General features: G+C 41.2%; 2 protein-coding genes across 3 annotated transcripts; one reads left to right on the top strand and one right to left on the bottom strand.

The window, feature by feature from the left end:
* Nucleotides 1-151: 151 nt before the first annotated feature.
* Nucleotides 152-8,509, top strand: LOC4329365 (polyadenylate-binding protein-interacting protein 4). Of its 2 annotated transcripts, none has more exons than XM_015771313.3 (15): nucleotides 152-435; nucleotides 1,623-1,769; nucleotides 1,846-1,998; nucleotides 2,141-2,271; nucleotides 2,476-2,660; nucleotides 3,335-3,512; nucleotides 3,782-3,964; nucleotides 4,336-4,448; nucleotides 5,513-5,582; nucleotides 5,669-5,702; nucleotides 6,325-6,602; nucleotides 6,712-6,843; nucleotides 7,522-7,611; nucleotides 7,975-8,028; nucleotides 8,118-8,509. In XM_015771313.3, exons 2-15 carry the CDS (start codon nucleotides 1,628-1,630, stop codon nucleotides 8,148-8,150), a joined length of 1,776 nt encoding a protein of 591 aa, XP_015626799.1. In that variant the 5' UTR covers nucleotides 152-435; nucleotides 1,623-1,627; the 3' UTR covers nucleotides 8,151-8,509. The 2 variants fall into 2 exon arrangements, with proteins under 2 accessions (XP_015626799.1, XP_015626798.1); XM_015771312.3 differs by having other exon boundaries at nucleotides 7,969-8,028.
* A 2,790-nt stretch (nucleotides 8,510-11,299) lies between these two features.
* Nucleotides 11,300-24,762, bottom strand: LOC107276218 (calcineurin B-like protein 3). Its single transcript, XM_015768942.3, has 8 exons — nucleotides 24,627-24,762; nucleotides 23,379-23,461; nucleotides 13,469-13,528; nucleotides 12,715-12,823; nucleotides 12,281-12,333; nucleotides 12,038-12,115; nucleotides 11,776-11,891; nucleotides 11,300-11,597 (listed from the first exon to the last, which is right to left on the bottom strand). Exons 1-8 carry the CDS (start codon nucleotides 24,760-24,762, stop codon nucleotides 11,543-11,545), a joined length of 690 nt encoding a protein of 229 aa, XP_015624428.1. The 3' UTR covers nucleotides 11,300-11,542.
* Nucleotides 24,763-25,675: the final 913 nt, after the last annotated feature.

The raw sequence follows: 25,675 nt of genomic DNA, 5'->3' as shown, positions 1-25,675 counted from the left end.
CCCGACGACCCACCGCGACCTGACCTAGCACGCAACAACGCAACGCGACCCACCCCCCCACCAAGCCAGGCGACGCGACGAGTCAGCTCAGCTCGCGCCCGCGGAGCCAAACACCAGAAGAAAAAAAAAAACTCCTCGCCTCGCGCGGACCATCGATTCGCTCGGTCTTTCGCCTCCTCCTCCCTTTTGCCTTTGCCTCCCTCACCGCGGCGGCTGCGGCGGCGAGCACCACCCACCCCCTCTCCTCTCCCCCCCCTCCCGCCGCCCGGAGCTTAAGCTAGGGTTTCCACCGCCCGAGCCTGCGCTCCCTCCGTCGCCGCCGCCCGCCCGCCCGCCCGCCTTCCCGCTCGCCCGCTCGCGCGCCGCTTCCGGTTCCCCACGCGCACCGATCCGGCGGTGACCCCCCCGAAACCCTAGGGTTTCTCCGCGGCGCAGGTAACAGCCACCGTCTCTTCTCCCGCCCTCCTCCCTCTCTCCCTCTCTCTCTGCTCGTTCGGTTGGATCGGGGATGGGGGGCGGGCGCCTCGCCTCGCCTCGTTCCCGCGTTGGACCCTAGGCGCGTAGATCTGAGGCGCGATCCGCCCCGGGGCTCGCGGGAATGCCGTTGCTTCGGTCGGGTTCCGCCTGTTTCCGCCTGCCGCGAGCTGTTTTTGTCCGCATCTGATGCATTTGGTACCTGTATTATCACCCCCGGGGGGGGGGGGGGGGCAACGTGCTGTTGTAGCTCCGCGGGTTGTTTCGGCTGCGTGCAAGCGGTTCTGGTTTCCGGGCTGCAGCTAGCGGCCAAAGTGTAGCGTGGTAGAAGCGTTGCTACTAGTACATATTTGATTTGTGTTCGTAAATATCTTGTTATGATGTTAGCTTCTATCCAATCCAAATAATGGAGCTCCAGTATATATTTGTGTTTCCCAAGAGTGTGCGTTGCAATTCATTTACTGGCATGTTGTTCTGTTACGGTATGCAATAGCTGTGGTCATACATTCTTGAGGTGAAACCAGCTTTCCTGTGGCTACTACTGATTTGGTGGTCTATTTGTACTCGTCGCTTCATTATTCGTTCACCTAGCACAATCATATGGATTCATAACAGAATCTCACAATAATAAGTTTGGGAGAGGAAGCTACTTTTCACATGTTATTGAGTAGGATTTGCAATCATTTTATGAATTTCTTATTGTTGGGCCCTATTGATTTTTTAGCTCACCCTGTTCCTGTACGTTCACTCTTGGGATGCCAAATGAGTTATGGGCAATTTCATTTTAGTTAGAATTTTGTACCCTTTGCCATGGCCTGTCTGCTACATATCTTGTTAGTTTGATTGGAATTATGTTAACATTTGACCCAGAGGCACTTAAAAATGGAAGGAACCTCTAGAAAATTGCTCATTATGATCTCTAGATGATTAGATGTAATACTAGAGTACTAACTACTACTGTGCTTTTAGAGTTAACATGAAGATAGGACATCAACATTTTAAGCATGCTGGATCAATTTGTGATAAGTAATTAGTTACCAATATAATGTTTGTGCGTGCTATCTACACATGTTCATTTTGCATTCAACTCAATCTTGAATTTCTTTTGATCCTTATGTAAATTTAAACTTTTGTGGTGGTTCATGCAGGAGCTATGAATCACCCACAGCAAACTATGCCTCCTAGGGCTTCTGCCAATGGATTTCCCCATCGGAAGCTTGACAGGGAGGGTAGTGGAAGGCATGACAATAAAACACAGTTGCTGAGATCTTCATCTGGTGGTTTTAGTGGTGCAGGTAAACCTCATGTCTTACTTTATTTGTTTTGTATTTGTTATTATGCTGCATGGATGACGTTTTCATTTGTGTTTAGAAAATGGAGGCAAACTAGGACATGGAAGCCCTTCAAGGGATCGACTAATATATGTTTTGACACAACTTATTGGACAACATGTGGATGTGCATGTGAAAAATGGCTCTATTATCTCCGGAATCCTACATGCAACAAACTCTGACAAAGACTTAGGTAACAAATCTCGCTTCCATATGTTATCTGGCATTACTTTTGAATCCTTTTATTTTCTTTTGGCATATCCTGGTACTATACTGATTAGAGGGAGCAAGTGTGATATTTTTTTTGGTCATAACTCTTGAGAGTGTTTTTGTAGGAGTTATCATGAAAATGGCACAGGTGATAAAGGATGGTTCTGCCAGGGGACAGAAAAGTGCAGCTGATGTTGTAAAGAAGCCTGAGACTATGATAATACCAGGAAGGGAGCTTGTCCAAATTCTTGCCAAGGTATTATCCCCCACCGTTGTCTTGCTTTTCTGTTTATGTTCTCACCCAAAAATTTATATAACTGCCATTATTGATACTTAGTTTGTTTGATCACTGGTTTTTGTGAGTAGCAAATATGTTCCTTTTGATTGCTATCCGATTTCTCATGATCCATTGTCCAGTTTATGCTTTCTTATGTTGTGACTATTTGTCATGAACTTTCAGGATGTAGCACTTGGTGGAGATGAGCTGCCAAAAGGTCCTTCTCAAGAAAAAAGGAAGGACTTAATGATAGACTCTGCGATTTCTCGCTCTCATTATCCTGAGGAGAGGGAGCTTGAGCGCTGGGCACCGGATGAAGGGGATTCAGAGTGCATCGAATTGGAAAAATATGACAGAAAGGGGAACAGGTATGGCTACAAAGTTAAGATTTACAAGTCACATCAGTGAAAGTTGGATTTAAATCAAGGTGGTTGTGAAATAATCAATCACATTTAGAGATTGTTTGATGACTTAGTGATCATTAGCAATAACATCAGCTTCGACTACTTGTTTCATACTTATGCTATGTGTAGCTGGTTTCACAAGGGCCATAATAATGTTTTCAAGTTGTCCGACAAATCCTGATTAGTCGTGGTTAGTTGTCCTAGTCAGTACTAAGGCGACTTGGTTCTAACCGCGATTAATCGGAAAGTCGCCCTAATCGGTACTGAGGCGACTAGACTTGAGTTTCCACTTTGAAAACATTGATATAGTGAACACTAAATGTGATGTCAATCTACTTAAAAGGTTATACATGGGGAGTCAATATATGATTGTCAATGGTAAGCACTTTTTGTCAAGTTAATGTCCTATAATCCTCTTGCATCTGTTTGAATGGGAACTCTGCCAGAACATGTTTGAACTTTCTGGTAACTTGCAAGGAACTGTGAACTAAGATTGAAATTATGTTGGAAGTTTTCTGCTGATTCATTTCTCTATTAGATCCTTGGAAATTTTTGCTTGTAAAGTACTAGCTCCTCTGGGGATAATGTTCATATATTATACATGTTAGCATGACTATTAATAATTAATATGGTGCTAGGAGCTGGGACCAGTTTGAAACAAATGCAGCTTTGTTTGGGGTAAAGAGTACTTTCAATGAAGAACTTTATACCACAAAGCTAGAGAGAGGTCCTCACATGAGAGAGCTTGAAAAGCATGCTTCAAGAATAGCTAGAGAAATAGAGGGAGAAGATACAAAAGATATGCATCTTGCTGAGGTAAGCCTCTAGTCACTGGGCTTTCTGGTCCTTCAGTTTAGTAAAAATATGCATGTTTTCGGATACAAACACCTTCTCGCTAAAAAGTAAATAAATGTTTCACTCTGTGCTCATTCTTATAATTTATTGCTTCTCTCTGTGTGTGTGTGCGTGTGTGGAACTAGTGGAGGGTGTAGAAAGTTTTAGCGACTGCATAAATATTAAAATAGAAACACATGTGCAACAGTTATCTTCGTAGTATATATAAAAATATGAGATTATATTTGCAGGAGAGGGGTTTATATTTGGATGATGACTTTGACCATGATGAAGAGATAAAATATTCAGCGGTGCGCAGAGATACAGACAATACCAAATTTAAGTCATCTACAAATGTCTTGAGCAATACAAATCAAGTTGATTCACTCACCAGGGCAGGCAACACTAATCCCAAGGCTTTGTTATCAACTGCGGTAAGAGAGCGGAGTGGCCTTATCTGTACTATTCTCCATCTCTAAATAGGTGCTGCTTGAGCTGTTGGTCGTCCCCAATATATGAGTTATACCATTAGTTTTGAGAGCAATATTTAGTAGAATTACTTACCACTCCGTCCAAAAAAAAACACAAATCATTGGTTGTGACATAACCTAGTATAATGAATCTGGACTTGTCCAGATTCATTGTACTAGGTTACGTCACATCCAATTCTTGGTTTGGTTTTTTTGGGACGGAGGGAGTATCTCAGCTTTTCTTTCTATTAACAAATATATTTTCTTACTACTATATGCAATATTTTTAAGCATGAAATCTTGTTTAAAACTTTGCTAATCTTCTTGGCACGCAGGATGAAGAATCATCTTCCCATTTATTTGGCACTGATTTGCCTGTCACTAACAATGTTAGCCAGTTAGTATCTCAGTCCCAGCTGAATAAACTTTTGCCCATTGATGAAAGCAGGTATATATACTTCTCTCCACATTTGCTGCAAATTTCATCTATCTAATCCATACACATAAATTTGCATGTTACATCTGCTTTATACATTGCAAGCTGCGATATGGTTCTAACATAAAATCGTGCTATTCGCTGGACATATGAGTTTTGTGTACTTTTTAATGCTGAATCACTCGGAAGTTGTGTTGTATCATTAATCTTTTTCCAGGTGTGGTTGTGCTTTTTCTCTGTTCTTTACTCCATCTAGGGTTACAGAAAAAGAAAAGAAAAGCACGGACTCAACAGGCTAGAGCTCAAATTGAGCCCATCTGCTAAAACCTATTGTCGCAAACTTTTAAGTAACTCACTAGAAAGTGTAGTTTGTAAACTATCCATCACAATTACTAGCTGATTAGCACTAAGTAGCACATTTTTTATTGAGAGATTGGACATCGCGATCTTAAACTGAAGAAGTTTTCTTATTCCTTATGATAACCCTTACTACTTAATCTATAATTTTAGCAAGCCATTACAATCCTCAGTTCCATGATCAACCTCAAGTAGTTCCATCAGGATGCATGTTTTGGCATGATCTAGGAGCAAATGTTAATTGGCACTTCGGAAGCATTTTTTTTTTGTGCACGCTGTTCTGTTTCCCAGTTCCTGGCCTGCCACGTGTGTGGATATAGCTACCTTTGGACTGTCTTTGAGGCCTTGAGGGATTAAGGTTGATGTGAAATTTAAATGAACAATGGTTGTAATTGGTAACGAGGAAGTAGGTGGAGAAATTAAATAAGATGGTTGTGATTGGTTGAGATGAAGGTGGAGAAATTAAATGAGACTGTTGTGGTTGGTTGAGATGAGGGAGTAAGTGGAGAGGTAGCTATATTTTAGGACAACAGTAGTAGTTTCTTACAATTGAACCTCTGTGTTTAGGTTAAAATTTGGTACTTGTTTCCCCCCAAAAGAGGCCATTATGCATTATTCCTAGCTTCTCTATTTAGTTTGTGTTAATTGCAATAGGATGATATTGTGATGGTGATGGAAATATCATTGGTAGACTTTTGACACACTATTGTGAACCACAGGTTGGATGACAAACTGACCAAAGATAGCAGTGGTAATAGGGACACAAGCAATTTGCAAACTGAGAATATTGTAAGCTGCCTTCTGTGTTATCTTATTAACATGATTCATACACCATCTTTTTTCACATCCAACTTAAACCTTTTTCTTTTCTACAGATATCTGAAGGTGGCAGGTCATCGATTTCTGAAGGTTGGTTATAGATCTATGCATCAATTTGTCTTTATGGCATTTACTGTGATCATGTGTCATTAGCTAGAGACATTTTTTTTGTTGATTATCCTGATTTGTGTCCTTTTGTGGTAGTGTATTCCTTCTATGAGTTCTATGTATAGTTTGAATGTAAAGCCAAACTGAGTGCTTATACTTGGTTACAGTGCAGTTGTTATGAAGTCAAATGTTATCCGTATGTGTGTTTAGCTAGTAACACTTTGATTTAGTAGAATAATTCCTTCACTAGGTATCCATCCCTAGTTTACGGAATTGGATGATTGCTATGTTTCTGAATGAGAGGTTTCATGATTATTTAGTTACCTTTGAAGTTCGAACCAAATGAGGTGTCACTGAATTGAACAATTTAGCCCTGTAAAATTTTTTGAACACTAATCCTTTCAAAGCTATGTTGTAAAATTTAGTAAAAGTTTGCTTTATGTAAAGGTGCTATCTAGTGTTGTAAAATGATTTATGGTTAAGATCTTTAGTTTACAGATGAATCAGTGTTCTTATTAATTTCAGTTGTGTTATCTGCTTACACTTGATGATTTTTAACACAAGTTCTTCAACTGATGTTATGGTACTGTCCTACTCTTGTCAGACTTGGAAGTGCCATCTTCAAGCTCGCACGCTTCTGAGCCTTCATCATCTGGTCAAGCAAAGAAATCCTCAGAAAGTCTACCTGCAGATTCTTCTTTGTCTAGAAAAGTTCCTTCTTCGGGGGAATATGTGAATTCCTCCCAAGGACCTGGTAGTTCTACATCATCAACATCTGAGCGCATTGCTGCAAGCTCAGTTGCATGTGCTCCAGGCTTGTCCCCGAGCTCTTCAATGGGTTCTCTTAGCTCAGAAAAATCATCTTTGAACCCGAATGCTAAGGTCTATCGTATACTACATCTGGCTGCTTTTGTGCATGGATATTGATAGGCATCTATTCCTCTGATCATTTGTGTCGCAAGGTCACTGACAACTGTTATTTCTAAACCAGGAATTCAAGCTGAACCCTAATGCTAAGAGTTTCACTCCATCAACTTCTGTGAGGCCTCCACAACCTCCAGCATCTGATGGACCATACTACTATGCTAATAACATGCCTACAGCACCTCTTGGACCTCCAATGGTGAGTTCTTACTTTTTTTTTATCTTTTTAAGAACTGAAAACAGTATTCAGACATTCAAATAGTGGTTTAATACTTAAATTATGGATGTAATTGCATATATGGTCTATTTTCTCAAGGCATTGTGGCACTGGTTTGTTGACAGAATGCATCATTTAAGCATTTAATTTGGCCTTCGTTTGGTTACCAAGTCCACCCATTTCTTGATGCAATAATCCTTACTGGATTCATTTCCTTTTCTTGATGCAACAACCATTTCTCATCATTAATTTTAAGAAGCGCGTGAACTGTTCTTGCTGACTAAGATTTTGTGGCCTTAAGTATAATCATTGAGTTTTGGTCCAGAAGCCTACATGAGTGATTTGTGGGTTTAAGGGAAACAATTGTTTCAGATACTTCGAAGTATGCTCTGATTCCACTGAATGTGATCATATAGTTCCCTGAAATGATTTATAGCTAATATTTCTGTTTCTTTTTTTTGTTTGTGGATCTAATGGATGGCACATTTATACTGTTGTGTACTTGTGTGATAACATCTACATACTATAATGTTCTTATTCTCTTAAGAAGGCTGTGGTTCCAGTTCCACTTTACATATTTCATTACATGGGCTATGTTTTTAAACTTATAAATTGTATGTATATGGTTTCCTTACTGCATTTATATGAATGAAACTGCAGTTTCCACCGGCCTATGGTGGACAGCCTATGGTGTACAATGCTCAGCCTGGACCTTCGCCCCAAGGTTACATGCATCCTGCTGGGCCACAGGTAAGGAATCTTGTTGCTATGATTTCAATTTCAGTTTCTTTATATCTCTGATGCCATGTGTTCACTAATGTTTCATCCGATGTACTGTTATGATTACTGCTCTTGTCCCCCCCCCCTTTTTACCATGCTTAAGAAGTTCTTGTTCAACCTCTTGTGATTATATGCGGTGCATTGTTTAAAAATTTGACCTTTTTTAATGCTTCTTTCAACTATTGTTTCATTCTTTACACGCTACTGACCTACGAGGAAGTTTTATCTGATCAGTTCGCATGGTGTGCATCTGTGGTCTTAGTTGTCAAATAAACAATGCAAAATATTGATTTCACTTATCGCTGGGCTTATACATGTTTTTTCAAGTTGCAGTATGGGCAGCAGATGATGATGGGGCAGACTCGTCCTGTTTATTATTATGCACCTGTAAGCCAATGTATCTGTATAATCATCAAAGCTTTGTACCTAATGCCCCCTGTTTCTGTTTAACATTCTTTCTTCTTCTTTTTCCCCAGGAGATGCAACAATACAGAGGGAGAAACTTCTAGGTAGAAAATTTTGAACCGCTGCCATGTTTGAAAGTTGCAGCTATACCCGTCAAAGGGATGCTAACCAGACCAGACCGCTGTTGGGATGAAAAGAAGTGTGGCCATATAATCTCAAATCTCAAAACACCAACTGCGTGTTGCCAGGCCGGAGCACGCCATTGTTGCACAACCTGTGCTCAAGTCTGAAGCAGGTTAACTGGGATTTATTATTATTTGTTTCACAGACGTGGTGTTGTAAATTAAAATCGCTGGTCGTTTGTGACCCTTGAAATGGTCGGTATTCATAAACGTGTGTGACCGTTCTCTTTTTGTAAAATTCGTGTTTTATTTATTTGTCTGGCAAAAGATTTGGATGGGAACGATAGCCTTTATATTTTCTGTTTACATCACCTTTCGTGAGCGGATGGCTTCGCTTGCCGTGGCGGGCACTTGTTACTTCTTGATCGTTACTCCTTTTATGAGTACACGTTTCAGAAATCTGGTGCTGATGTTTATTCTTCAGATAATTGGCCACAACTAAAATTTGAATTTTGAAACTTAACCTATTGGCCACGGCAAAAATTTGAATTTTAGAACTTAATTTCAGAGTTGATTTTGATGTTTTCTTATTTTAGTTTATTTCTCTAGCATTAGCTTTGAAGGTTTATAATCAGCTGCTGTCAAAACGATTGGGCTGTAAGTTTACATCCTCAGCTCTCACCAAATGCCCGCGACTTAGGCTATATCTAAATCGCATCAGTTGATTGAAATCGTATGGAACATTCGTTTCAGTTCAAACGATCAATACAACGTTATTTTGCTGGTACCTTTTGTGACCAACAGCCCAAGTTTTCATACTGGTGTGCTTAACCACGAATGGTGATGGATTGACGGGGGCGGTAAGATCACAAATTACCTTTTTGCCTGATTGTTGATTTGCATAACAAAGCATGCAGTGTGGCGCTACTTTTGCCAGAGGAAAATGACTGGAGAAAACCTAGGGAGGAAGAGTGGTGCTGGTTTGGTGCAAATTGAAGGTAGATGGTGCATTCTATCTTCTTTCTCTTATTTTCCTGCCCTTTTAGGGCCTCTTCGGAGTGAGAGATTTTTAGAGGATTTTCAGAGGAATAATGTAGATAGGAAATATTTCCTTTCCTTTCGTTCGGTTCAATGAATCAATTCAAAGGAAAATCAGAGGAAACATTCCTTTCCTGTGCAATCAATAGAGAAACAAAGGAAAATTAACATCCACGGGCAGCCCTAATGGGCGATCGATCGCCCTGGCAATGGGGGTAGCGATCAGATTCGCTACCCCCTCCCCCCTCCCTCCCTCCACCTGGTTTCCTTTTTTTGGCACCGCATTACTTTCCTATTTTAATAAATTTATACACCTAAAGTTTATACACCTCAAGTTTACACATCTAAAGTTTAGAGACTAAAAGTTTATAAGTCAAAATTTTATATATCCGATTCAAATTTAAATTTGAATTCAAATATTTTTTTATATATAGTATTTCTATACATCTAAAGTTTATACACCTAAAGTTTATAGACCTAAAGTTTATATACCCGTTTCAAATTTGAATTTGAATTATATCTTATTCAAATTTGAATTTGAATTTGAATTTGAATTCAAAATATTTTCTATATATAGTATTTCTATACACCTAAAGTTTATAGACCTAAAGTTTATAAGTCAAAAGTTTATATACTCGTTTCAAATTTGAATTTGAATTATATCCGATTCAAATTTGAATTTGAGTTTGAATTCAAATATTTTATATATATAGTATTTCTATACATCTAAAGTTTATACATAATTCAAATTTGAATCGGATATGTAAACTTTTGACTTATAAACTTTAGATGTGTAAGCTTTAGATGTGTAAACTTTACGTGTACTATATATAAAAAATATTTAAATTTAAATTCAAATTTGAATCGAGTATATAAACTTTTAACTTATAAACTTTGGATCTATAAACTCTAGGTGTATAAACTTTAGATGTGTAAACTTTAGATGTGTAAATTTAATATGTACAAACTTTAGGTGAAAAAATTTAATAAAATAGGAAAGTAATACGGTGCCAAAACGAAAACCACGTGAGGAAACAAAAAAAAAAGCAGTGGAAAAGACGAGAGCAAGTGCACGAGCCTGGCAAAAAAAAAAAAAAAACGAATGAAAGCTGGTTGACGCGCCGAGATTCCAGCGACTGATCGCACATTAGAGATATCGCGTGCTGTGGATGGGCTCTCGTGGGCCAAGCCCAATAGAAAAGAGGCTAAGAAAAACCAGAAAAGGCAAGTGGTGGCGGCAAGTGGCGGAAAGGGAAATCGATCGCTGCTCCTGTCGCCCAGCGATTGATCGCCCATTAGGAGTCTCGAACATCCACTCCTACCTCATTTTTTCCGTTTCCTTTGTTTTTCCTCTGTCTATCCGAACACATTTACCAATCCTATCTACAGAAATCCTGTGTTTTTCAATCCTCTGTTTTACACATGCATTTCTATCATATTCCTATGATTTTTCTATTCCTACGTTTTTACAATCCTATGATCCGAATAAGCCCTTAAATTCTTGTGCCCACCCAAAATAATCCTTGCATTCTCTGGACTCGTTCCAAATGCTCATTTTCCTTTTCATAAACGTAAGTGTTTTGAAACTTTTAGTATTTTTTTAAATCTTTCCTTCCATGTATGTCTGTGTTAAATAGTAAATGTGTAACTCTTGCAAATAAATGGCCCACATTAATTCCTACTTCCGTCTTTCAGAAAAAGAGGAAAGAATATCAAATTCACGTAATTTTGCAACAAAATTGCATGGAAGTTCCAAGCGGCTGAGGTGGTTCCTTTATCAATGTGTGCCCTGATGATGTGTTTCTTAAAAAAAATCACGCATAATGGCACCTTCCTCTTCTTTGACCAAGAAAGCACTTTTGCATATCCATGTTGTTGCATCGACATACTTAAGTTGTCATACTTTGATACATCCACCTGCTGCCGAGCTATCAGATCGGCATGCTCAATTTTGAAGCTAGCATAAATTACACGTACGGTCTCTGACTTGTATGGATGTACTATCTAGGTGTTAGTGAATTTATTTGCTTATTAAACATTAACATGAGCATGGTTATACATGACCACATAAATATCTGGTTATCTGATGGGAATGTACAACTGCTGCCACTTGCTGCTTCTATTTTTCGATCATGTCAGGTTGGTAAGGCCACAAATTAACTTATCTAGCTAAAACTAAGCTAGGGAGGAGAGGGATGAACATCCAAGAGATGATCCCTGTTGTTGTACACTTGTGCTGAAGTATCATTACAAAAGAGTAAAGGCTAAGAAGAGTAACACGACGACAATACGATCCCTTCGGAGCATTGCTTACTTGACCAGCTGGACTGTCAGGATTAGTCCTTCACTTGAGAGTGGAAGACAAACTCAGGAAATGTCATGGTGATATCTCTGCTCAAACAAATCATGCAACATCTTTGCAATTAGCATGAAGTAAAGCTAACACCATCAAAATACACAACCAAAAGAGTCGATCAAATTATCATTCACTCGAGCAAAGTTTTCAAAAGAACATAGTGTACTAGAAAGGAAAACAAAAGAAAGGATCAACGTAGGAGAGTCTTACTACCCGAGGTAGGCCAGAGTCATGTTCTTCAGTAAACATGGATGGGCGTTGACAAGTGCTTGCCACTCCTCGAAATCAATTTTCCCATCTTTGTTCGTATCTGCCTCCTCAAATGTCTTCAGATGACAGTGGAAAAAAAAATTTGCAGTTAACATTTCATTTGAGATAATTCAGTAAGTGTCATGTCTCAAAACTGCATCAGTTCTAACATCCCAAAGTAACTAAACTCAGAATTAAGGATAAAGAGCCATGAAATCTGCATCTTGTCAATGATGGTTTCTATGACCTGGTCTGTAAGGTTCAGATCTGATTCAGCCAGTGTGGCAACCATCATTTGCTTTAGCTAAGATTACACACAAGTAAAATGTCTGATTAGTGACAAAACTAGTTCAATCCACTCTCAAACTTTCAAAACATTAAAGTGGCCAAGTACTAACAGAGCTCTAGCTCTTCTATGAGCTAGTAAGTAGTAACATATGGTGTGTGATAACTTGGTCAAGAAAAGTACCTCTGCTCTTTCAATAAAACCTTGATTCTTGATATCGTACAACTGGAAAGAAACTGCAAAATGGTATAATTATTTAAGCTTGACTCATTGACAAACTATAGCATCAAGTAATAAAATGACAAATTGGACAACAATACAAATTGGAGTGTCTATGTAAATACTCAAATAGGAAACATGAACCTCTTGACTACAAGAAACTAAGAATGACATCGTAAAATCAAGTTACTATTTTCTCATGCTGTAAAAGTTTTTCTTTTGGAATTCAGTAGTATCATATTCGTGTTACCAAGTCAACAATTGTTAGCACTGAAAGTCTAAGTAGTCAAATTCAACAGTGTCAATCAGTTGAGAATGGACACAATAGTCTTTGCTTAAGGTTGTTCATTTCCTTCTAAAGTCACTAGACATGGACTATGGAACTGGTATCAACTTACAATCGATCTTGTCCTCCATGGGAGTGTCAGGATGGAAGATGGATAAAGCTACTGCAAACTCTTCAAATCCGAGAGCTTGTTCAAGCTTCAAATCAAATAAATCAAATACCTACAAAGCAAAATGGCAAAAATATCAAAGTTAGAAAAACAGCCAATCCACTCCTTTGTCCATACATACATATTGATAACATCATCTGTGTTCGTTTTAGCCGATTGAAGAGAAAGACCTCTAAACGGTAAACGGTGCATTTTTGTTAAAAAAAATCCGAAAGTTGTTTTAAAAAGTCACATTAATCATTTTTTAAGTTTACAATAATTAACATTTAATTAATCATATGCTAATGGTTCACCTCATTTTATAAATCTTCTCAATCTTCTTCAACCATCTCCTTTGAAATACTAGTACTGATTCCTACGTGTCCTAAGTCCTACCTGTAAATAAATACTACTTCATCCGTTTCATATTATAAGATATTCTAGCATTGACCACATTCATATAGATATTAATGAATATATACACATATATGTCTAGATTCATTAATATTTATATGAATGTGGGCAGAATGTCTTATAATATGAAACGGAGGGAGTATGAGATATCTACACTTTAGAACATTTTAGATTATGACACATGTGGCATACTAAAGAGCTTATTTATTTACACGAGGACCAAAGTACAAAAATCCTCCAGTTTATTCTAGGTGAATTAAGGAAGAAAGAAAAAGCTCATCAAAGCATACAAGTGTATACGTACCTGATCAGTAAACATGGTGCCTCCCTTTTCAGGACCAAATACTCTCAAGTTGAACTCTTCCTGCAAATCAAATTAAAACACTATTAGTTAGACAGTGATGCAATTAAATACCGATATGACGAAGAAAATGCAAGACACATGTTTGGTGTTTCTTCAAAACTATAGATGAAGAAAATATTAGGCAGCTTCAATTTTGGACCTATATAATTAGTTGAGAGAATGTCACATCCTGATTTTCGTTTCAGGATTTATAAATTATTTAATAAATTAATAATAAAATTTATCTTAAATGTTCTTTAATTTACAAGTGAAGTTAAATGTGGGAAATAAAATTTTCTAAATATAAAGCATGGATGGATTTAATTTTTATTAAATTCTCCATGATTAAGTCAACTCTCTGAGATTTTCTTGGATTTTTCAGAGCTCAATTCCTAAATAATACAAAGAATAGTTCAGTAATTATTTGATCAATAATGATCTAATTATATTTGTTAAGAGCTTTTCTTGTTTAAAAATCCTTAAATTATAAATTGTTGTTTAAAAGGAATTATTAGAAATGATCTTAAAAGCTTAAAAGAGAAGATCTAATTTTAATTTGCTAAATCTCAATATAAAATTGGGCTAGATAAAATTTTGTTAAATACTTTGCTTAATTCTATAATTCCTAGATTTCTCTGGGATTTATTTGAGCTAAGGAAGTATTTTTAATAAATGGAATTGCATTTCATAAATAATTTAAATTGAAAAAGGTTTTTAAAAGTCTTCTTTTGGCTTTGGGCCGAAAGTCGGCCCAAAAACCCTCTCTCTCTCCCCGGCCCAGTCGGCCTAGTCCGAGCCGCCGCTCTCCTCTCTCTCTCGCTGTCGCTGACAGGTGGGCCCCACCTGTCAGGTTCGTCTTCCTCGCGCCGCCGCCGCCGCCCGAAACCCTAGCCGAGCCGCGTCCGAGCCGCCGCCGTCTCCTTCCAAATCCGATCGATCCTTTCCCGATCCGGTGAAATCTTTAAAGGCGAAATGATCTTCTCGATCTCCTCTTCCTTTTCTCTTTTGGAATCATCGTCTCAATCGCTTTGGAAGTTCGTGGATTCGAGGTCGAATCGGATCGGTTTCTTTCCTCCGAACCCCGAGCTTTCCATCCCGCCGCCGATCGCCGTGGGCCTTTGCCGCCGCCTTCCAACCCCTTTAAAAGGACCCCCGAGCTCTCCTCTACCCGCCGCCTCCCTCGTCTTCGTCTCTCGCCGTCGGAAGCGCCCTAGCGCCGTGTGACCTAGCGCCGCCGTCGTCGCCGCCGCTCCAGCCGTGCGCCGCCGCCGTTCCGGTCGTCGTCGTCGCTCGGGGAGGTCGTCATCGTGGTCGCCAAGTCGCCGCTGTCCCCGTCCACCCCTTCGCCGTCGCCGAAGACCGCCGGAGCACCGTCGCCGCCGTCGACCCGATCTTCGCCGCCGTTTCTTCCTCGTCGCCGGCGCCATCCGTTGCTCCTCCGCCGCTTCTTTGGTCACCGGTGAGTTCGCCGCGTCGCCCTCTACCCGTTGGTGTCCTCCGTTTGCGTCGTCGCGCCGTCGTTCGCCGGCGAGCTTGCGCTCCCGAGCCGCCGCCGGTGGTGACGTCACCGCTGACGTCATCGTCGTCGTCCGTCCGTGAGCCGCGGTGGATCCGATCGATCTCGGCCGTTCGTTGTGGATAGGATCGATCTCGGCCGTCCGTTCCCGTGAACCGCTGCCATGCACCCGGTCCACCGTAAACCCGACCCGCTGACGCAATAATTCTCTTTTCCTTTTCAAAAATAATTCATTATTGCGTCATAATTCAATTAAAATCTATATAAGTGTTTTAATCCGATTTAATCTTTAAAAATTCATAACTAATTCTTTGTAACTAAGTTTAATGTGGTTCAAGTTGCAAAAATTGTATAAAATAAAGATCTACATAATAAAATTGTCCATAAATTGAATTAAATTTATTTAATTCTTTTTAAATGGGCTTTAATTAGATTTAATCTTGTAAAATTCATAATAAATTCATATGAAGTCAGAATGAGGCCGTTCAAGTCTCATAATTCATGTACTGTTTACTTTTTATACTGTTTATTTGGTTTTTATTAGTGTTTTTCTTCGTTTTGCGTGTTAACTTGTCGTTTTCGTCGTTGCGAAGGTTCGCGAGTGCGCCGGAAGTATTCAAGAAGATTAATTGAAGACCGATTATTGCAAGGCAAGTCACACAGATCCTAAACACAATCCTTTGAGCATGTTGATCCTATATTTAAAATTCTCTATTTATTTTAACTGTGCATTTATTTTAGAATGTCACCGAGTGGTGTGAACTTATTCCTTTGTTATGGCCAATTTGCATTGATTACTTTATTCCTTGATACCTTGGGTTATTATAACTTGACTAGTTGAGCTTTATATATTGGTTCAGCTAGATATTAGATATAATTGCTTAGCCATGCTTAGAAACATTAGCACACTATTGGGATAACTTATGACTCACTATTATTTAATGGTGGCTTAATGATAGTTCACGATGGTCAATCGTGATTGGTTAAATAATTACTTGCCAACTAAAATATGATAAAGGTGGGTTGTGAGCACATGGTTTTGAGAGTCGTGCTCATGGTAATTAAGGACCGGTTCGTGAGCTACTGTTGTGAAACATTAACCGTGCCAACCACAAGCCAGCATGGGCAACGGCTTTACCTTTTGTATAACATAGTTCATTGCGGAGCACCAGACTGAGAAGTGGCGGAGATAAGCCCACGGGGGTCGTTGGGGAGTCCATGCCTCTGGTTTTTGAGGGGGTGATTATGATCCAGGAATGGTGCACTGTGGTGGATTGTGTTGTGCGAGGGGTAATGTCACAGCTCCTTACCGAGGTACCGTGGTGGTACTGAGGCACATGGTGACATGATGTGGGGCTGTGTCTTGTGGGTACAGTGGTACACCTCTGGCCAGAGTAAAACTATTCGAATAGCCGTGCCCGCGGTTATGGGCGGGTTGAGCAATGTTTTTCGTGATTAGTCTCACACCTCTCACAATAATTATGGATGTTATACCTGGTAATAATTTGCTTAGCTCCTGGTTTGGAGTTAGATCTGTACAGCCGGGTATGGTTGTTCAGGATGGTTGGGCCTGTGCAGCATGGGTGTGCTGTTCAGTGTTGATTAAAATTTCTGATTAATTACTCCACTGTTTTACTTCTCTTAAATGTTTTGCTAAATGCTGCTTTTGCAAATGAGCCTATATTATGCCAGCCTTTGGTATCCTTGTGCACTTGCATATTTGCTGTGTGGCTTGCTGAGTATGTCATATGCTCACCTTGCAATAATCAATCAACCTCAGTTGAAGAAAAAGAATCCAGAAGGAGAAGACGTTTGGCTTATACCCCAGTTGAGCTGCCTGTGGGAGTGGAGCCGGAGCTTCGCTAGATTTTATTTTCCGCTGCAGTTTTCTTCATGGTGAGGACTAAGTGCCTCTTAAGTAAGTATTTATCGTTTTAGTTAATTTGATGAATCTGTATATTAAATTGTCAATTTGTGTACCTCGGATGATTCCTGGACGAGGATTTCATGCACAAATAAGTTCGGAAATTACTAGTGAATTTCCGGGCGTGACAAGTTGGTATCAGAGCCATCTCGACTGTAGGATAAGCCAAATGGTCAAACCTTAAGGACAAATTTTCCGAAAACATGATTTGTGAAAATTTTCCTTTCTTCCTTCTCTAGAATTCTCTATAAATCATTTTATCATCCTCTCCCCTCCTGCTTTCAACTTGAGTAGTTCTAAGACATTGAAACTTGAAGACGCTAATGAGGTCTACTTATGGAGATCAGTCAAGTGGATCAAGGAAGGACCGAAGTGCCAAGTGGTCAAGATGGAATGAAGTTTGGATCCTACCTTAGAACCTATGCCGCCAAAGTGTCTTTGAGGAATAGTTAGTAGGATAGAACGTTTGTTGCTTGCTTGTGTGTAGGTATGGTTGCATTCCCATCATTGGAGTAGTTCATTGATGAGCGTGTAACTATACTAGGTTGCTTGCTTAATCAACTTGAACAATATAATGGTCTACACACATCAGATCAGTGTTAACCTGGTTAAGGTCTTGTCTTTAGTGTAACCCCTCTCCTCCCATCTTCTCTAATAAGCAACAGATGGTGAACACTCGTGCCAGTGGAAGTGGAAACGATAACAATGAAGGGAACCCAACTCTTGCTCAAGTTCTGGCTCAACAGATTCAGTTAATGAACATGATGATACAGCAGATGCAGAACCAGCTCAACCAAGGGAACAACAATGCTCCACCGCCGCAGAACAAGTTAACTGATTTTCTTCGTGTGAGGCCACCTACCTTTTCTAGCACTACCAACCCAGTGGAAGCAGGTGATTGGCTGCACGCTGTTGAGAAGAAGTTGGAATTGCTCCAGTGTACAGATCAGGAGAAAGTCATGTTCGCTTCACATCAGTTGCAAGGACCTGCTTCAGAATGGTGGGATCATTTCCGGATGAACAGAGCAGAAGGACAACCAATCACTTGGGAAGAGTTTACCGAAGGATTCAAGAAGACACACATACCTGTAGGAGTTGTTGCTTTAAAGAAGCGTGAGTTTAGGGCTTTGAAGCAAAAGGATCGTACCGTGGCAGAGTATCTTCATGAGTTCAATCGTCTGGCACGTTATGCTCCAGAAGATGTGCGTACTGACGAGGAAAGGCAGGAGAAGTTCTTGGAAGGTCTGAAGGATGAACTGTCAGTTACGTTGATCTCTCATGACTATGTTGATTTTCAGCAGCTAGTTGACAAAGCAATTCGACTTGAAGACAAGAAGAACAGGATGGATAACCGTAAAAGGAAAATGATTGTATTCCAGGAGGCACAAGGTAGTAGCCAGAGGCAGCGTATCAAGCCACTCCAAATTGGTGAATCTTCTTCCGCTGGTCAAGGACAATCGCAACAGTTGAACATCGGTGGTGAGATCAAATCAGAGACTAATGAAAGCAATGAAGTTAACATCGAGCAAGCTAATCAGTCGGTGCCAGTTCAGCAGGATCAGTCTCAGGAGAATAACAGTAGTGGAAGGGAGCAGCAGGTATGTTTCAACTGTTACAAGCCAGGCCACTTTGCAAGAGAGTGTCCGAAGCCGAAGCATCCGCAGTCGCAAGGTCAAGTCAACAACGTTGTCGTCACAGGAGCAAATGCAGTGCCAGTTGCGTCTTCAAGAGTTGCGTCTTCAAGTGTTACAGCTCAGCCACCAGTTTCAAAGCGGCAGTAGTTTTCTTTAAAGCCTTAGAATAATTATCGGAGTTATGGAATAAGATAGACTGCAGTTTACCTATGCCCTTTTCTTTCTAGCCGTTCCGAATCTCGGGACGAGATTCTTTATAAGGGGGGTAGATCTGTCACATCCTGATTTTCGTTTCAGGATTTATAAATTATTTAATAAATTAATAATAAAATTTATCTTAAATGTTCTTTAATTTACAAGTGAAGTTAAATGTGGGAAATAAAATTTTCTAAATATAAAGCACGGATGGATTTAATTTTTATTAAATTCTCCATGATTAAGTCAACTCTCTGAGATTTTCTCGGATTTTTCAGAGCTCAATTCCTAAATGATACAAAGAATAGTTCAGTAATTATTTGATCAATAATGATCTAATTATATTTGTTAAGAGCTTTTCTTGTTTAAAAATCCTTAAACTATAAATTGTTGTTTAAAAGGAATTATTAGAAATGATCTTAAAAGCTTAAAAGAGAAGATCTAATTTTAATTTGCTAAATCTCAATATAAAATTGGGCTAGATAAAATTTTGTTAAATACTTTGCTTAATTCTATAATTCCTAGATTTTTCTGGGATTTATTTGAGCTAAGGAAGTATTTTTAATAAATGGAATTGCATTTCATGAATAATTTAAATTGAAAAAGGTTTTTAAAAGTCTTCTTTTGGCTTTGGGCCGAAAGTCGGCCCAAAAACCCTCTCTCTCTCCCCGGCCCAGTCGGCCCAGTCCGAGCCGCCGCTCTCCTCTCTCTCTCGCTGTCGCTGACAGGTGGGCCCCACCTGTCAGGTTCGTCTTCCTCGCGCCGCCGCCGCCGCCCGAAACCCTAGCCGAGCCGCGTCCGAGCCGCCGCCGTCTCCTTCCAAATCCGATCGATCCTTTCCTGATCCGGTGAAATCTTTAGAGGGGAAATGATCTTCTCGATCTCCTCTTCCTTTTCTCTTTTGGAATCATCGTCTCAATCGCTTTGGAAGTTCGTGAATTCGAGGTCGAATCGGATCGGTTTCTTTCCTCCGAACCCCGAGCTTTCCATCCCGCCGCCGGTCGCCGTGGGCCTTTGCCGCCGCCTTCCAACCCCTTTAAAAGGACCCCCGAGCTCTCCTCTACCCGCCGCCTCCCTCGTCTTCGTCTCTCGCCGTCGGAAGCGCCCTAGCGCCGTGTGACCTAGCGCCGCCGTCGTCGCCGCCGCTCCAGCCGTGCGCCGCCGCCGTTCCGGTCGTCGTCGTCGCTCGGGGAGGTCGTCATCGTGGTCGCCAAGTCGCCGCCGTCCCCGTCCACCCCTTCGCCGTCGCCGAAGACCGCTGGAGCACCGTCGCTGCCGTCGACCCGATCTTCGCCGCCGCTTCTTCCTCGTCGCCGGCGCCATCCGTTGCTCCTCCGCCGCTTCTTTGGTCACCGGTGAGTTCGCCGCGTCGCCCTCTACCCGTTGGTGTCCTCCGTTTGCGTCGTCGCGCCGTCGTTCGCCGGCGAGCTTGCGCTTCCGAGCCGCCGCCGGTGGTGACGTCACCGCTGACGTCATCGTCGTCGTCCGTCCGTGAGCCGCGGTGGATCCGATCGATCTCGGCCGTTCGTTGTGGATAGGATCGATCTCGGCCGTCCGTTCCCGTGAACCGCTGCCGTGCACCGGGTCCACCGTAAACCCGACCCGCTGACGCAATAATTCTCTTTTCCTTTTCAAAAATAATTCATTATTACGTCATAATTCAATTAAAATCTATATAAGTGTGTTAATCCGATTTAATCTTTAAAAATTCATAACTAATTCTTTGTAACTCAGTTTAATGTGGTTCAAGTTGCAAAAATTGTATAAAATAAAGATCTACATAATAAAATTGTCCATAAATTGAATTAAATTTATTTAATTCTTTTTAAATGGGCTTTAATTAGATTTAATCTTGTAAAATTCATAATAAATTCATACGAAGTCAGAATGAGGCCGTTCAAGTCTCATAATTCATGTACTGTTTACTTTTTATGTACTGTTTATTTGGTTTTCATTAGTGTTTTTCTTCGTTTTACGTGTTAGCTTGTCGTTTTCGTCGTTGCGAAGGTTCGCGAGTGCGCCGGAAGTATTCAAGAAGATTAATTGAAGACCGATTATTGCAAGGCAAGTCACACAGATCCTAAACACAATCCTTTGAGCATGTTGATCCTATATTTAAAATTCTCTATTTATTTCAACTGTGCATTTATTTTAGAATGTCACCGGGTGGTGTGAACTTATTCCTTTGTTATGGCCAATTTGCATTGATTACTTTATTCCTTGATACCTTGGGTTATTATAACTTGACTAGTTGAGCTTTATATATTGGTTCAGCTAAATATTAGATATAATTGCTTAGCCATGCTTAGAAACATTAGCACACTATTGGGATAACTTATGACTCACTATTATTTAATGGTGGCTTAATGATAGTTCACGATGGTCAATCGTGATTGGTTAAATAATTACTTGCCAACTAAAATATGATAAAGGTGGGTTGTGAGCACATGGTTTTGAGAGTCGTGCTCATGGCAATTAAGGACCGGTTCGCGAGCTACTGTTGTGAAACATTAACCGTGCCAACCACAAGCCAGCATGGGCAACGGCTTTACCTTTTGTATAACATAGTTCATTGCGGAGCACCAGACTGAGAAGTGGCGGAGATAAGCCCACGGGGGTCGCTGGGGAGTCCATGCCTCTGGTTTTTGAGGGGGTGATTATGATCCAGGAATGGTGCACTGTGGTGGATTGTGTTGTGCGAGGGGTAATGTCACAGCTCCTTACCGAGGTACCGTGGTGGTACTGAGGCACATGGTGACATGGTGTGGGGCTGTGTCTTGTGGGTACAGTGGTACACCTCTGGCCAGAGTAAAACTATTCGAATAGCCGTGCCCGCGGTTATGGGCGGGTTGAGCAATGTTTTTCGTGATTAGTCTCACACCTCTCACAATAATTATGGATGTTATACCTGGTAATAATTTGCTTAGCTCCTGGTTTGGAGTTAGATCTGTACAGCCGTGTATGGTTGTTCAGGATGGTTGGGCCTGTGCAGCATGGGTGTGCTGTTCAGTGTTGATTAAAATTTCTGATTAATTACTCCACTGTTTTACTTCTCTTAAATGTTTTGCTAAATGCTGCTTTTGCAAATGAGCCTATATTATGCCATCCTTTGGTATCCTTGTGCACTTGCATATTTGCTGTGTGGCTTGCTGAGTATGTCATATGCTCACCTTGCAATAATCAATCAACCTCAGTTGAAGAAAAAGAATCCAGAAGGAGAAGACGTTTGGCTTATACCCCAGTTGAGCTGCCTGTGGGAGTGGAGCCGGAGCTTCGCTAGATTTTATTTTCCGCTGCAGTTTTTCTTCGTGGTGAGGACTAAGTGCCTCTTAAGTAAGTATTTATCGTTTTAGTTAATTTGATAAATCTGTATATTAAATTGTCAATTTGTGTACCTCGGCTGATTCCTAGACGAGGATTTCATGCACAAATAAGTTCGGAAATTACTAGTGAATTTCCGGGCGTGACAGAGAATCTCTTATATGTCAGTCAAAATTACCTAGCTTCCTTATATCCTACTGAAAAAGTTACATTTCCTTCTATGCCGTTGGGTTTCAATTTTTATCCCTTTAGTGCCACTACCATTAGACTACTGTTAAGTTGGTGTTAAGTAGGCCATGAAAAGACACTAGTGCCCTTGTTCCCTCTGTTTTTTTTTCTCAGGTTCCTCTCCCTCTCGTTTATGTTTTTTTCACCATTGTGCATATTCCATCACCGAGACACTGACTAACTGAGCTAGCTCCTGTAGTCCCACACTTCCACTACTGTGTGACATCGCGTTTGCTCCTCTCCATGCATACCAGAGAAGTTGCTAATATCGGTGAACCACCTCCACAAGCTCTGCTAAACAAGCTTCCGTAATTAACCGTAGGCACACATTTAATTATCCTTGATTGCAAGCTTGCAGTCATTTGATGTAACCATTGGCACACATTTAATTTGCATCAAGGGCACATATATACTAGAACATGAATTAACTATCGGCACACATTTAATTATTCTTGATTTTAGCTTGCAGTCATTTAACTAATCATCTTGATTCGCTGGGTGACCAAGGATGAAGAGAGTGCTAGGCACATTTCAGATCATTAATTAGTGATAGCATGGATTGAAGAGTGAGGGTAATACAGGTATAGGAAGAAAAATCTAACATGTTAACTCACTTAACGGGAGCTAGGGTCAACTGACTTGACGGTGGTGGCATCAAAGGGATGAAAACTAAAACTCAGTGGCATAAAAGGAAACGTAGCATTTTCAATAATATATAAGGGAAATGAGTAATTTTGAGTGGCATATAAGGAATTTTCTCTAATTGGTTTGGCAAGAAATCAAATACTAACTATTCATTGGTAACATTAAGAAATAATCATTGAACGGCCGAGGCTTCGTAATCGATTGAGATTAGTGAGCCATCGCATGCAGCGAGTAGACATAGACATTATTCATTCATGTGTATTTAATTTCCGTTTGATGTGTACCATCGAGGGCGAACAAATGCATATGCATGCATGCTTCAAGATATGTGTAAACCAAATAATTAATAATTCTACTAATCAACATGCATTTGTAATCTAGTTAAACATGATACACACGCGCGCGTACCTTGTTGATCTTGCCATATTCGATGATGGCACCATCAATCCTTTTGAAAAGCTCATATAAGGCTTCAATCTCGTTGACGGTAACTAAAAAGAAAGAAGAAAAGAAAAAACAATAATTCTAGTAATCTAGTACAACATGTTTGTATCTAATCTACTTATTTAATAAGGCCCTGTTTGTTTCAGTTTAAAATTATTATAATCTAGATTATTGAACTAGAATCCTATAAACTGAATTATAATAAGCCGACATATAATAAGCTGCGAGCTGTTTGTTTTCCTAGATTATAAGCTGTTTGTTAGTTGTTAGCTACCCAATAATCTAAAAAAGCACCTTTAAAGTGGATTACTGATTATAGTAATCTGACTTATAGATTATAATATTCTATCGTAAGGGCAGTAGCAGTGCGTCGTCAAAATTTGAGGAGCCTCGCATGCCACCTATGCAGCGTCGTCAAAATTTGAGGAGCCTCGCATGCCACCTATGCAGGAGAACGCCCAAGAACAATACTCCACAGTGCATTTTTTTTAAGTGGGGCCCACCAATCTTTATTCCCTTTTACTTTTCATCTACCCTCTCTCTGTCCTCTAGTCTTCGTTCCCACCAAAGAAAGTCACTGAACCATGAACTCCTCCCCACCGACGGAATCAGCAAGGCGGCGACCGGAGCGACGGCTGGGCGGCCCAAGCAGCGAGCGAGCGGAGCGCCGGGGCGGCGGTGAGCTCGTCCTCGCACGGAGCCGAGCGGAGCGCCAGAGCGGCGGCGCGGTCGTCCTCGCGTGGAGCCGGGCGGAGCGGCGGCGCGTCGGCGAGCCCCAGCCGGCGCAGATCGAGGGGTGGCGCAGCTGGCGAGCCCTGGCCGGCGCCGATCGGGGGGCGGCGCGGCCGGAGCCGCCGCTCCTTTCTCCTGGTCGGCCCCGCCCTCCCCTCCTCGCTCTTCTCTCCCTTTCTCCTCTGGCACGTGTGGGTCCTACCGGCTAAGACGAGGAACTCGTAGCCAAAACTTGCTCCACGTTCTTGAGGATTCCACGCGAATTGCCGATGTGGCACCGAATATTCGGTTCTTGGGTGCGAGGCTGAACGCCACCTCGGTGTGTTGTAAACGCCCTAATAAGCTATCTGTTTATTTTAGCTTATTCCTAATAATCCAGATTATAAGGATCCTAAGCTGAATCAAATAGGGCCTAAGTATAAACGCACCTCGATGGGACAAGATCTAATTAAAAAAATAAAAATTAACGTGGATGCTTACATATGGTTTGGGTGGTAAGAGCTTCCGGGTTTTTGGGGCCGTCCTCGTTGGTGTAGCTAGGGATAGGGTTACAGCACCTCATCACCAACCCGGCCATATCAGACAGCCACTGCGCTATCGCCGCCGCCGCCGCCATCTCGCTCGCACACCAATTAATCAATCTCAGACTTGAATTGGTCGGTGGAATTACTCTCGGAAGATGAAGAATTTTATGGCTAGCTTGAGTCGACTAGACAAATTATCACCGGCGGAACGGATCGGAGGACGGATTTATGGGAGGTTTCTGCCGGCCAGAGGATCCGGTGCAGCAGTTATAATACGGCCGCGGAATTGAAGCAGCAGCCAAAGAGGGAGTCCAGTAGCCGCCCGATTCCGAAGCCGAAATCTCCAACTACCGAACGCTCGCGTCGCGCTCTTTCGCAATCTGTTCTTTCCTCTAGTGGTTAACAGGTCCGATTCCCCTTATTCCCCTTCTCCCTTTCTCGTTGCCCTCTCTTCCTATCACTCCAGCGGAGGGGGGATAGATGGTGAGGTCTTCGGGAGCGTCGACGACCCTCCATCGCCGTCGTTGACCATCCTCTCGGAGACGTGAAGGCGGAAGGCGAGGATGGTGAAGTTAGACGGACAGGTCTAGGGGTTTTGCGGCAACGGCTCATCATCGTGTTCCTTTGTCGCCGGTATTTTCCTCAACGTCTAGCTCCCTCCTACGGTGAACTTGCTACCATGATTTGGTTTTCCTCTCCTGGATTATTACATTAGTTGCGCATTCGGTTGTGATTTTTGTTTGATTCGTCATCTTGGTCGCATGTATTTCCTGCCACATCGAGCTTTATCCCGCAGCAAGCTTGATGAACCCAGCGATTTGGTGAACCTTACAGTTAACTGTGTATTTTTCAAATTTATGAGTGCTTTTAGTTGTCCCCCGTTCTGTTCTTAGGAGCACACATATATTTGTTGACATCACGTCAATAAACAGAGGTTAGCTGTAACTAAATTCATTCCATGCCTTTTTTTGTCAGTTCATTTCATTTGTTTATGACATGATACTG

The sequence above is a fragment of the Oryza sativa genome, chromosome 2 (genome assembly GCF_034140825.1).
Source record: "Oryza sativa Japonica Group chromosome 2, ASM3414082v1".
NCBI classification, from domain to species: domain Eukaryota; kingdom Viridiplantae; phylum Streptophyta; class Magnoliopsida; order Poales; family Poaceae; genus Oryza; species Oryza sativa.
The sequence above is the reverse complement of the archived record's forward strand: the minus strand, read 5'-3'. Positions and strand labels throughout refer to the sequence as shown.